Below are 13,721 nucleotides of genomic sequence, written 5' to 3'. Positions count from 1 at the left end.
TCTTGGATCAATCGCTGGCGATTCATGATCTATATCCTGTTCCTGCAACTGCTCTCCAATATTTCTGATTTCTCCAATGGTCTGCAGAAAATATCACTCATCTAAAGTCTTCAAAACTGAATGTTTCTTTTCCATTGCCTCACTGATTGGTCTTTGCCAATTTTGGTTCTGTGCTGAATCTTCACTTCCTTCCTGGCTCCTGAACCAAAGCCCCATTGCTGCCTTCCTGCCTCATGCTTTCTTATTAGAACAAGTTTCATTTCTCAGATATAACTGGAGTCTAAGGATCTCCTTTGCACTCTGCCACAGGTTTATGTCTTCTAAGGCATTGTAGCTGTTGAAAACTGGTTGATGAAGAAAAGAGCGGGAGCTAATCTTTCCAGATATAAGTATATACGTTTTTACTTACAGAATTATACATTGCATGCATGTACCTCCTAATCCAACAACTACAATTTCAGCCTGTGACTGTTATAATAATCTTTCCTGTCACAAGTAGGCTTACATTAACACGGCAATGAAGTTACTGGGAAAAGCCCCTAGTCGCCACATTTGGGCGCCTGTTCGGGTACACGGAGGGAGAATTCAGAATGTCCAAATGACTTAACAGCACGTCTTTCAGAACTTGTGGGAGAAAACCCATGTAGACACAGGGAGAATGTGCAGACTCCACACAGACAGTGACCCAAGCCGGAATCAAACCTGGGACTCTGGAGTTGTGAAGCATCAAAAGCAAGTGATTCCCAGTTAATGCCACCACCTGAATAGAATTAAACGCAATTAATATAAAAGTAAAAGAAAGCCTGCCTTTCTGACCATTTACATTTGCACTCTCACGTCCAGTCTGGATTTCAACCTTCTGTTCCAGCCTTTATCAAAATCTCTGGGTGCTGCTATGAGTACTCCTGTTCATGTCAATTAGTCATATTCTCTTTCACTTTAGATTGTTTCAATTCCCTCAAACCTCCACCACTCTCAACAAAACTCCTCAGTTTACTTTGGCTTATGCTGCTTTCCAAGGTTCACATCCTTTTGAACAAGCCCATGGTCCTTCCCTGCATGTTCTTTGGGATTCTGGATCATAACCATTCTGGAATATCTAACTCTAAATCAGTAACCGCACCTGTTTCCTCCTTTGCTCCTGCTAACCATCATGAGTCAAGTTCATTCTCCAGGGGTCCGTCTTTCAGTATTCCTCCCCATTGCTCTAATTCATTCCATGCTTTCCCCACTACCCCTGATCACTGACAGATAATTAAGCACCTTCCTACCTCACACAACACTCCAGAGTGTTTGATTTCTCACAAACAATGCTTAAGTCAAATATTGCATCATCGGCAATTAATCTATTGACATTCTATTGACAAAAAAAGTTTATGAGCAGTAATTCTTTCCCCGCCATCAAAACTTCTTGACTGATCATATTTCCCACTCTCAAACAGCTGTGGGAGTGGCAAAAGTCCTATTGCTATGTACCATGAGTATCCAACAAGTGTGATGTTGTTCTTAGTGGGTACAGTTCTTATCATTTGCTGCCACATCGTACAATGCCTTGCCTTATTCATAAATCTGTTATAGTAAGAGAAACATACCAGTACTGCTATAAAATGCGAGTCCACTTGATGCGCGGAATTCGTGGATGAAAAATTGAGCAAGTAAAATCTGTTCATCTGTCTTAAGTGGTTCCTTTTCATTTTTCCAGTGGAGCATTAGATCTTTTTCATTGTAAGCATCTGGAGGAAAACATTAAAGCATTAATAAATATGGTCAAGCGTGATTACAAATTGACTATAATGGGGATTACAGAAGCAATTCTTTTGTCAATTCATGTGCATCACTGTGCCACTAGTCACATACACCAATGTATAATCATGAAATAAATGTAGTAGTTAGATTTTCATTTACAAAGTGTAGATCCATTCTGAAAAGCACTCATTAGATTTTCATAAACAGATTCAGGATAGATTTTCCCTTATTGTCCTCTTCTTTCATACGAATACCTTTTGCCCTTGGAACTCAATTACCTAGTCAATCTGATGAAAAATTGCTATTCCAGAATGAATTTGCTGCGTTGGTTTTTGAACACTGTCACAAAGCACTTGTCAATTCACATGTAATTTGATGAAAAGAACATTTTGCCTTGTACAAAAATACTCAATTAAGTGACTTTTGCAATAAACATTTTTAGGTGGCATTCCAAAATAAATTACAATTACAGATACATTCCACTTTAAAAAAAATTGACATCTGAACTGGACTAAATTTGAGCATTCACTAAATGCTTTATTTTGGTTACAGGTGATTGTAAACACAGTTTAGAATTCAAACATAGCTGAACATTAAAGAAAAAAATGGGTATATAGCCTACTTACATGGGAATCTATTAGTGCATTTGTTAAACCCCATTAGCCCTGACAAGACTAACAGGAAGCTGAACTGGCTATTTTAAGCAATGGTAATGTATTCCCAGAAATGTTCTCTGTTTGCTGTCCTTCTATGGGCAGTGGGTCCTTGCTGGTACGTAGTTTTACAGCTACCAATTTTCCATGCTAACTTATTATTCATGTGTGACCATTGATATTGAATGCCGGGGGCAATTATTCACCAGTTGAATTGGCTAAGACATCAGAAACTTTCAGCTCTTATCATGTCAAGTTTTAGAAGATGAAATGTAAATGTTAGTGTCTTGGTATTGACCTGTGGAGTGGCAAAATGCAAGTCAAGCACACATGTTTGCCCTGTGACATTCTGAGCTCAGCTTTGGGGGAGGCACCAAATATAATGGATAATCTATGTAAATCCACAACTGAGAAATTTAGATTATAGAGCTATATATAGAAACAATTCCCCACCCTGTTGGATGGGACAGATTTTTTAAAAGGGAAAAAAAGTTACAGCTCAGGCAATGATTCAACAAAGACCCTTTTTTGTTGTTGAAAGATGTCATTACTGTACACAATGAATATTTATGAAGATGTTTATGTAACTCCTAGTTTCCAAATAATGTTTGTACATAACTATCTGTTCAATGCAAATAATTGCACATATCTATCGTACTTAATATTTTCAGGAGTCAGATTTCTTGCTTTTGATTTGAGAAATTCACAAGCGAGCATTTTGATAATTAGGTTAAAATAAGCAAAATGCTGCAGATTCTGGAATCTGAAACAAGAACAGAGAACGCTGAAAAATCTCAGCAGGTCTGGCGGTATCTGTATGAAGGGAAAACAGAGCTAATGTTTTGAGTCAAAACGTTAACTTTGATAACTAGGCTGCTTTGAGCAGAGAGTCACAATTCAATGCACTATGAAGAAGTATTACTAAATCTTTTTATTAATTTGGCAAACAAGCCAATCAAAACATGAATAATTTATGTTATATTCAATTATGTGATTTGATGTGATTTATTATAGTGCTGATAAAATATTATAAAGAATTACAAAATATTTTGTGCCCTTTGACTGTTCTAATAATTGATTCTTCCATCCCGAGCTTTGTTGACTTAAACACTCATGAATGTGTTAATGAATGTAATAGTATAGACAACGATGGAAATAAAGAAGAATGCTGCCTATGATTGTTATGCTATATTGCATAAAGCAATATAGAAACATTATATCGCTTGGCTGGTTAGGTGCATTGAAGAATAAGCAAGTACAGCCACTCAAATTCAGCAAACTAAATAATAGATACTTACAGCTTTCAAGTTCAAGTGAACAATTCTGAGTGTCAAGGGGAAAGCTGCTAAAATCCATTGAGCACATTGCAGTGACTGTTGTCCTACAAAAAACATTGATAACAAGCTCTAAATTATGCTTTGATTTCAGCCGCACATGAACACCAAAACACTTTGAACAATATATTTAATCCCATTACGAGAATAGTAACATAGTGGGAATGTTCTTGGACTCGTAATCCAAAGGCCTGGACTAATGCTTCAAAGACATGTTCAAATGCCACTATGGCAGCTGGAGGAATTTAAATTTAATTTATAAATCTGGAATGAATTGCTAGTCTCTGGTGATTATCATGAAACTACTGGATAATCGTAAAAACCTATTTGGTTCACCAATGCCCTGTAGGAATGGGAATTTGCCATACAACCAGTTTGGCCTACATGTGACGACAAACTTAATATGGTTGGTTCTTAGCTACGATCTGAATGGCCTAACAAGCCACTCAGCTGTACCAAACTACTACAGAACTGTTGAACTAGGATAAAACCATAACACAATCTGTAGCCTCATGGTCCAACACATTCCTCACTCTATCATTACCATCATGCCAGGGGACCAACCCTGGTTGAATGATGCTTGCAGGAGAGCATGCCAGGAGCAGCATCAAATCAAAAAAGTATATACCAACCCGGTGAAGCAACAACACAGTACTGCATGTGTGTTGGACATGCATGAAACATCATGCCACTGATAAGGCAAAGTGATCTCACAACCAACTCATCAGATCAAAGTTCTGCCGTCCTACCACATCCTACAAGCTGAACATGAGAAAGAGCAAGGTGTTCCCGATTGAGACCAGGGGGCAGGAGAGGAGGTTGGGGGAGCTGCCGTTCAAGGTGGTGGGGGAGAGTTTCAGGGACTAAGGCATCTAGGTGGCATGGGGTTGGGCGCAGTTGCACAAGTTGAATTTGGCTCGGTTGGTGGAGCAGATGAAGGGGGATTTTAAGAGGTGGGATGTGCTTCCATTTTCATTGGCGGGACGGATGCAAACAGTGAAGATGACGGTGCTGCCAAGGCTCTGATTTGTGTTTCAGAACCTCCCGACCTTCATCCCAAAGTCATTTTTTTTTAAAAGGTCAATGCGTTGATTTGAGAGTTTGTGTGGGCAGGGACCCTGTGGGTCAAGAGGGCGTTTTTAGAACGGGTGTGAGGGGGGGCTGGCGTTGCAGAATATAATTAATTATTACTGGGCGGTTAACATCGTTATGGTTAGGAAATGGACAGTGGGGGAGGGGTCGGTATGGAGACAGGGAAACGGGTTTTGGTGAATTGTTGACAGGGCCTCTGCCGTTCTCGCTGGCCAGGTACTCCTTGAGCACAGTGATGGTGGCGGCCTTGAGAGAATGGGAGCAGTGGAGGCAGCATCTGAGATTGGAGGGTGCCTCAGTGTGGGCACCGATTTGTAACAACCATAGGTTTGCACCAGGAGGGCTGGACGCGACGTTTTGGGGTGGCGGCTGGCGGGGATTGAGCGGTTTGGAGACCTATTTGCAGGGGTCAGCTTTGCGAACTTAGAAGATCTGGAAGATGAATATGAGCGGGAATGGGCTTAGATACTTACAAGTTCGGGACTTTGTGAGGAGGCAGGTATCGTCCTTTCCCGGATGCCATCCCTGGGGTTGCAGGATAAGGTGCTGTCGAGGGAGGGGGTAGGGTAGGGGAAGGTGTCCGAGGTTTATAAGGAGCTGATGGACTGGAAGGGAGCCCCGATAGGAGATGTGAAGCAGAAATGGGAGGAGAAGCTGAGGGAGGAGATGGAGGCCGGGACGTGGGAGGAGGCCCTGCAGAGGGTGAATGCGTTGTTGTGTGCAAGGCTCACCTTTATTCAGTTCAAAGTAGTTCATAGGGTGCATATGACTGTGGCAAGGATGAGGAGTAGATTCTTTGAGGGAGTAGAGGATAGGTGTGGGTGGTGGGTGGGGTGGCACAGCAACCTGCTCGCCTCAATGGGAAAGGAGCTGAGGAAGATGGAGGAGGGTAATAAAGGGCTGAGAGCCAAAGTGGAGGAGAACAGGTCACAGCGGCAGAAGCTTCGGAATATGGAACTGCCCAAGGGCTTGGAGTGCTGGAGGCCAACGAAGTGCTTTTTAAGGAGAACACCTCCCTTTTTGAGCTGGATAGGACGCTTCAATCACTCTGGCCGAAGCCAAAGGTGAATTAGCCACCAAGAGCTGTGATAGTCTGTTTTCACAGCTATCAGATGAAAGAGAAGGATCTGAGATGGGCCAAGCAGACTCGGGAGTTGAGGTGGGAAGGTATTTGTGTATACCAGGACATCACGATGGAGCTGGCAAGACGAAGGGCGGCCTTTAACAGGGCAAAGGTGGCACTCTATAGGCGGTTCAGGGTGGCCTACCCAGCGAAGTTGAAAGTCATGCGCAACTCCAGGGACTATTACTTTGAGACAGCGGAAGAGACGGAGGCGTACATGAAGGCTGAAGGATTGGGACTCAACTGAGTTTGGACTTTGTTTTCTTATGTTGTGGTTGGGATGGGTTAGTTTGGAGACAGTGGCATAAAGTGTTGAGGAGAGTTTCTTTCCACCTTTGTTTGGGGTTTATCATGTTTGGCCGGTTTGGAAGGGCTAGGTATGGGGGGTTTTCTGTTGGTTTTTGTGCTAGGTATGTGGGATGGGAGGGTGCTCTGGCGGGGGCCATCTCGCTAGCAAACTTAAGTTGGCCGACGAACAGGAACAAGGTGGGGGGAGGGGCCAAAGTTGGCCGAGCCGGTGTGGACAGGTTTTGGTGTGCCTGGGAGGTGTGAATGGAGGGGGGATGGAGAGTATGCAGAGAGGAGTGGTATTGCGAAGAAGTGATTGGGGGGGGGGGGTTTCTGGGAGGGAGAGGAGGGGAGGGGGAGAGGTGGCTGGCTGATGGTGACCAGGGGTAGGGCTTGGTCCATGGCGGATAGGGGATGAGACCCCAGTCCGATTGGTAACATGGAACGTGCAGGGATTGGGGGACCGGTGAAGCAGGCAAGAGTCTTCTCACATTTGAAGAGCTTGAGGGAAAAGGTGGTGCTGTTGCAGGAGACCCATTTGAGGGTGAAGGACCAGGTTAAGCTTCAGAGGGTTGGGTGAATCAGGTGTTCCATTCAGGTTTTGATAGCAGGGCCAGGAGGGTTATGGGTAAGAGAGTTAGGTTTCAGATGGAGAAGGTGGTGGCGGTTCAGGGGGGCAGATACGTTCTAGTAACGGGTGCTTTGGAAGGGAGGTTGGTGGTATTGGTTATCGTGTATGCCCCATATTGGGATGATGTCGGATTTATGAAGAGGATGTTCGTGGCCATACGAAGTCTGGATATGCATCAGCTAATTTTAGTTGGGATTTAAATACAGTGCTGCATCCGCAGATGGATCGATCAAAGCCTCGCTCATCGACTGCTTTGAGTGGAGGCGAGGATGTTGGCAGCATTTATGAAGCAGATGGGAGGAGCGGACTCGTGGCGGTTCGTATATCCAGGGGGCAGAGTGTATTCCATTTTTTTCCAGTGGATAATGTATACTCGAAAATTGACTTCTTTATTCTGGGAAGGCTGTTGTTGTCGGAGTTGAGGAAAGCGGAATACTTGGCAATTGTCATTTCAGATCATGCTCCGCATTTGACGGTTGTGATCCTGGAGAGGAGGCCTGCACTGAGGCCGGTGTGGAGGTTGGATGTGGGGCTGCTTGCGGATCCGAGCTTTTGTGTGAGAATGGCAAAGATGATTGACGATTATGTGAGGTTTAATAAAAATGGGGTACTCTCACGTCTGTGATTTGGGAGGAGCTGAAGCAGTATAAGGCGCAGGTTGCCAGAGGGGCAAAAGAGGAGCGGCAGCGGCTGGTGGATGTAATCTTGGAAGTCGATAGGAAGTATGTGGAGGATCCCGCTCCGGAGCCTTTGGTCAGTAGAAAAGAACTGCAGACACAGTTTGACCATTTGTCTACAAGGAAAACTATATTGGAACATCAGTAAGCCTAATGCAAAGCTAGGTTACTACCCAGGATCCTGATGATGACAAAGGTTTCCTTAGAATGGCAAAGAGACAAGTTGAGACCATTTTGTGATGGTTTTTGATTTCTTAATGAGGATGGCTTTGAAGTGTAGTGTCTCACAAAGAACATCAAGTTATGTTTTGAACAAGGCTAATTTATTTACACTACAAAATAAATGGATTTGTCTTGCTTGCTAAAATGTAAAAGATTACAGATTGACTAAAACTACGATACTAAGTACAGAATTCCTGATAACACGCCTATTCACTATCTCTCCTAACAACCTACTCCCCCAAATCAGGAGTATTAGGTGATCCACGTATATGTGCTTGATTGCCATCTAGTGGTTGGATGTAGTTGCAGTAAATTGTTAACCTTTCATTATTCTTATAATACACATATTGTCACACACTACACAGAGGGTCTTGGCGCAACTTAAAATAGGTGTGAGTTCCAATCTTGCCGTGCTTGAAAAACTGCATTAGTATGGAGGAAGGCATTCACTTCCATCTTCCTCTTGCTCATTTCCTCCACTTTTGGAGCCAGGGTGACTGCACTCCCTCCCTGCAGCTAGACTCCAGGATATACTTCAGGGAGTCATTCAGCTCTGATGGAGCACACCCTGCAATGGGGCCCCCAAACTCAATATGTTATCCGCATGTCATTAATGTATGCAAATAATAAGTTCGCTTTCCTTCACCACCAAAATTTCCCCTTTTGTGAAGACTTGTAGCTCGTTAAGAGCTTTTATCATTTGGAATTTTGCAATCCCCAGGAAAGAGTATTGCAGCCAAGCCCTCTGGGAAAACTTTACTTTAGTTTGTAACCTAGTCAATGGAGAGAGTGGGGCTAATTTTACAAATTTCGACAGAACACACATGTATGAGCTATGGACAGACATGTGCATACACTTTGGGCCAATATTATCTTTTCTCTCTTGAATCAAAACTTACGCATTTTCCAAAATTTGACCAACTAATGATGCAAACAATGCAACTCTCAACTACAACTCAATCTGACATTAGGTAAACTAATTTAATGGATGATTCATAGCATTGCTATGAAAGGGTAATTAAAGTACAGATGAAAGCATCTCATGCAATTATTACTTATACTTTGCTTAGTTTGAAAGATTGCAGCAATAATAGGAATAATGGAATACCATTTTATAAGATGGCAGTTTGGACTCTGAGAATGGGTGATAGGTTTTCTAGCCATAAAGTAGGATGAGAGAGCATAGTGCATGCAATAAAAAAATGTACTTTCTGTTTCTCTTGACATCAAGGGATTATCCACTTCAAGGGATTTGGGAACGAAAACCCAACTGAACATTAATATGGAAAAACTGTACTTAGCAATATAAACAAATTTTTAATTAGCAATGTTTCACCTTAGACTGTACAGGATGTTTCCATCTGGGTATACCCTTAGCATGATATTCTCCATGGTTGTGTCATGTATGAAAGATTTTTTGGAGTGAACGAAAAACACATCTGGAACCCAAATTTTCTTGACTAATCTTCCATCAAATGTCATACTTCTGTTGGTGGAACTTGGGAAAGCGAGTCTGCTGTCTTTCCAGTAATGTCTTAGGTATAAAGTCATTGTAAAGTCCTGAAGATATGAACAAAGCATCATCAATTGGATTGCGAATCAAAAGTAGGACGATTGTAAAAACACAGAGGGCTGTTCACGCCAGTGGGATCTTCCGGTACCACCGAAGGCTCACCCCCACTGCAGGTTTCTCGGCGGCATGAGTGGACTCAATGGGAAATCCCATTGACAGCATCACGACCAGGGAGGATCATGCCATTGGGCAACAGCAGGCTGTCTCCTGCTGCCGAGAAACACGCCGCGAGGGGACCAGAGAATTTCGCCCAGAATTTTAATACTGGTAATTTTTTACAAGACAAGCCATTGTTTTCGGTCCAACCTCATTCCCTCGCTACCTGTTCCATTCCTCCCCCCAGCAACAACCTGAGACTAACAAGCCTGATCACAATGCTGGTGTCATATTTGACCCCGAGATTAGCTTCCAACCACATCTTCATGCCATCACTAAGATGGCCTATTTCCAACACCGTAATGTCACCCACCTTCACCCATCTCCATTCATTTGAGGCTGAAAGCTTCACTCATGCCTCTACACATGACTATCCTAATGCATTCCTGTATTCTACCCTCCATAAACTTGAGATCATCCAAAACTCTGATGCCCATGTCTTAACCCATACCAAATCCCATTCATCCATCACCCCAGTGCTTATTGGGTGGCACGGTAGCACAATGATTAGCACTGTTGCTTCACAGTGCCAGGGACCCAGGTTCAATTCCCAACTTGGGACCCTGTCTGTGCAGAGTCTGCACGTTCTCCCCGTGTTTGCGTGGGTTTCCTCCGGGTGCTCCGGTTTAATCCCATAGTCCAAAGATGTGCGGGTTAGGTGGATTGGTCATGCTAAATTGCCCCATAGTGTCCAAAAGTTAGGTGATGTTGCTGGGTTATGGGGATAGGATGGAGGTGTGGGCTTAGGTAGGGAGCTCTTTCAGAGGCCGGTGTAGACTCAATGGACTGAATAGTTTTCTTCTGCACTGTAAATTCTATGATTCTATAACACTATCTCCGAGTCAAGCAATGTCTTTGTTTTAAATTCCTCCTCCTTGTTTACAAATCCATCCATGACCTCATGCCTCCCCATCTCTATATTATCCTCCAGCCTCCAAGATATCTATTAATCTAATTCAGCTTCTTAAGCATCCTCGATTTTATTCACTCCACCATTGGTGGTCGCGCATCCAGCTGACTAAACTCTTTAATCTGGAATGCCTTCCTTACAATGCTCTACCTCACTTTTCTCCTTTAAGACACTCGTTAAAACCTACATTTTCAACCAAGCATTTGGTTGCCTAACCTAATATCTCCTTATTTTACTGAGTGACATTTAAAAAAATGCTCCTACAAACCCCCTAAACTTGGCGCTTTTTATTACATTAAAGGTGCTGTACAAATTTAAGCTGGTTGTTGTTGAAATATGCAAACTCTACAACAGATGGAGAATAGAAAGCTAGGGAGCACTTTGTCATAGTGCTAAAAAGGACAGGCCCCGAATACCAATTAATCAAATTAAAATAAAATGATAATAAAGACAGTAAGATACATCATGCTTACTATACAATTATATTGTTTGTTGTTGTTTCTCTTCCTGGACCCAGTGGCACACAAAGCAGACTTCCATCTGTTCCCATGGAGATCATTTTTTTCCTGGAACAGATCACTCACCTGTCGCCAGAGGCTTATAGCTTGAGGGGGGCCGGTTTAGCTTGGTTAGCTGGTTCGTGATGAACAGCGAGGCCAACAGCGCGGGTTCGATTCCTGTACCGGCTGAGGTTATCATGAAGACCCTGTTTTCTCAACCTTGTCCCTCACCTGATGTGTGGTGATCACCTCCAGTTAGCTCTCCCCCTCAAAGAGGAAAGCAGCCTATGGTCATCTGGGACTAGGGCGACTAATTTTACTTATAGCTTGACGTGCGCCACTCCACACCAAACATGGCTGATCAGGAGTTCCTCCCACTCTTACTGCCTGCCATTGACATATTGGCAGGATTTCATAGGTTGATATTCAACTTTGGACCGTGTTATGAACACGTCTTCCTGGGCTTTCAGGCCCTGGAGTGGGATTCAAACCCAGAGCTTCTGGCTCAGAGGTAGGCGCACTACACAGCACCACAAGACCTCCACATGTAGAGCAGTTTTAATATAAATAATTCCTGTCCACAAATAACGAAAGCTCAGACTTACCATATCAACCTCCGAAATACTGTCAATGCTTTCAATCTGGACATCTATACCAACAGATACTGCAGTTCCTTGAAAAGCAAGTAAGAAACAAGGAATTTTAATCTTATCTTTTTAATGTTTTAATTTCTCGTGGTTCCAAAAGCAACAGTTTTGTATAGTGCCTTGTGCATTGTTAATAACATGAATAAAAAGCAAAGAAATTGTTGCAGATGCTCAAAATCTGACATAAAAACAGAAATGGTGGCAAGGCACAGCGGGTCAGTCAGTGCCCTGTATAGAGAGGAGTGGAATTTGGAAAAAACATTTTACATTCAAAGCAAGAACAGGAAATAGCACCATGATTGTCATCAATGTAATAGAAAAGGAGGTGTGGAATGGGAGTGACAATGACTGGATCAAAGAATGTTCCACGTATGCCACGAAAAGGCAAGCATAGCTTGGACTGATGTGGATTAGCACAGCGACACCTTTTATTCAGAAGACCCCGGTCTTGGGTGACCGTCTGTATGGAGTTTGGACGTTCTCCCCATGTCAGCACGGTTTCCTCCGGGCGCTCCTGTTTCCTCCCACTGTCCAAAAATGTGCAGGTTAGGTGGATTGGCCATCCTAAATTGCCCCAAAGTGCCCAGGGATGTGCAAGTTAGGTTATGGGGTTACGGGGATAGGGCGGGTTGATGGGGGAGTGGACATGCCTAGAGTGCTCATTCAAAGGGTCAATGCAAACTCGATGGGCTGAATGGTCTCCTTCTGCACTGCAGGGATCCTATGATTCCAAGAAGAGCAGACCATCCTGGGAGGGATGTAGGTGTAGAGGAATTGACCATCCCTGGTGGAAAACAGACATTTAGAGCTAGCATCCTGGAAAATATTTAAGTGACAGAGGACACTGGAAGAGTCACGGATATTGGTCAGAAGAAAGAGATGTTTAGCTGACTGAAATGATCTTCAAAGCAAATGAAGGGAAGAAAATATAAAAGAAACAAATAACTGGTGAATGCTGAGGCAGTGGTAGCTAAATCAAGTCCGAAATTGAAACAGAAAAAGGCAGTAAAGGAGAATGCTAGCGATGATATCACCCAAATTCTCCTCGTTTTCCTTCAAGCACTCTATCAATAGATTCAACTTTCATTCTCCATAGGCCATAACCTCCATGACAGCATTTAGGTTAAGTCAGAAATCCGCATTCAAACCCTGCTCTTTATGTGATTGTGTGCCAATGTCTCTTGCAAAATGCAGGCTTACATGGGAATAAAAGCATTCTTGAGAGCGAAAGCTTGTGTAGTGCTGCTCCTACAGCAACAGGTTGGGATTATTTTTGTGTGTGTGTGTGCATGTGGGGCTGGATTCTCCGGTTCCCCGGCAGTGTGTTTCTCAGCGGTGCACTGTTCGTTAGCGGTGGGATTCTGTCCTCCTGCGGCTTGTCAACGAGATGAAGCCACCCCATGCCACCAGGAAGCCCATAGGCGGAAGTGCATAGCCTGTGGGAAAAGTGAATCGCAACAGCCAGAGAATTCCGGCTATGATGTACATGCTATGGAATGTGATGAAATCCATTGATCTGTGGGTCTCTGGGTGTTAAAGTAGCAGTCTGTGACAATCGTAACACAAGGTCCACAATATTCCAATGCTTGTTAGATTGGTTCCTGTTTAGTAACAAGGCTGAGACCCTCTGGGAGTGTTTTAGTAGGTCAACAGATCAGTTCAAGGTTTAGTGCAAGCATTTTCAAAGTCGGGGTCGCGGTCTACAGGTGGGTCGCGGGCGGGTGATGGGAGGGTCGCGGGAAAAGATTTTATTTTAAATTTAATGTAATGTTCCTGCCTGCAGGGAGGCAGAGAGCTGTTCACGCCCCCCGAACATCGACGTCACGTGCGTTGGGCGCGATTGCGATTCCTCCATTTTCTCAGTAGCAAAGAAGGTAAGAGAAAATGGTGGGTCGTGAAGGTCGGCCAGCTTGGGTCGTGAAGGTCTGCCGGCATGGGTCCCGAAAGTAGGCTTGTTGGTAAAAATGGGTCGCAGGAAAAAAGTTTGAAAAACATTTGTTTCGGGATTAGCGCTTCTTGAGGCAGTCAGCTTTGAAGCAATCTACCAGCCAACAAGTGTCACAAAGACAGGAGGGGCAGAAACAGGTCCCAGTTAAGTTAAAAGAAAGCAGGGAAACAGACTTGAAATTAAAGAAAGTGCTGCAGGGGACAGACTTAAAAAGAGCCATT

General features: G+C 43.6%; 1 protein-coding gene across 1 annotated transcript in view; it reads right to left on the bottom strand.

Moving 5' to 3' along the window:
• The window catches only part of LOC140427978 (gamma-aminobutyric acid receptor subunit rho-3-like), a 46,702-nt gene that overhangs the window by 18,077 nt on the left and 14,904 nt on the right, over positions 1-13,721 (bottom strand). The window contains exons 3-6 of the mRNA XM_072513896.1: positions 11,511-11,578; positions 9,103-9,326; positions 3,698-3,780; positions 1,593-1,733 (exon numbers count right to left, since the gene is read on the bottom strand). Of these exons, the coding sequence (XP_072369997.1) occupies positions 1,593-1,733; positions 3,698-3,780; positions 9,103-9,326; positions 11,511-11,578 (516 nt within the window). The remainder of the gene's footprint in view (positions 1-1,592; positions 1,734-3,697; positions 3,781-9,102; positions 9,327-11,510; positions 11,579-13,721) is intronic.

Source organism: Scyliorhinus torazame, chromosome 8 (assembly GCF_047496885.1).
Source record: "Scyliorhinus torazame isolate Kashiwa2021f chromosome 8, sScyTor2.1, whole genome shotgun sequence".
In the NCBI taxonomy this organism is placed as follows: domain Eukaryota; kingdom Metazoa; phylum Chordata; class Chondrichthyes; order Carcharhiniformes; family Scyliorhinidae; genus Scyliorhinus; species Scyliorhinus torazame.
This window is presented reverse-complemented; position numbering and strand designations above follow the sequence as displayed.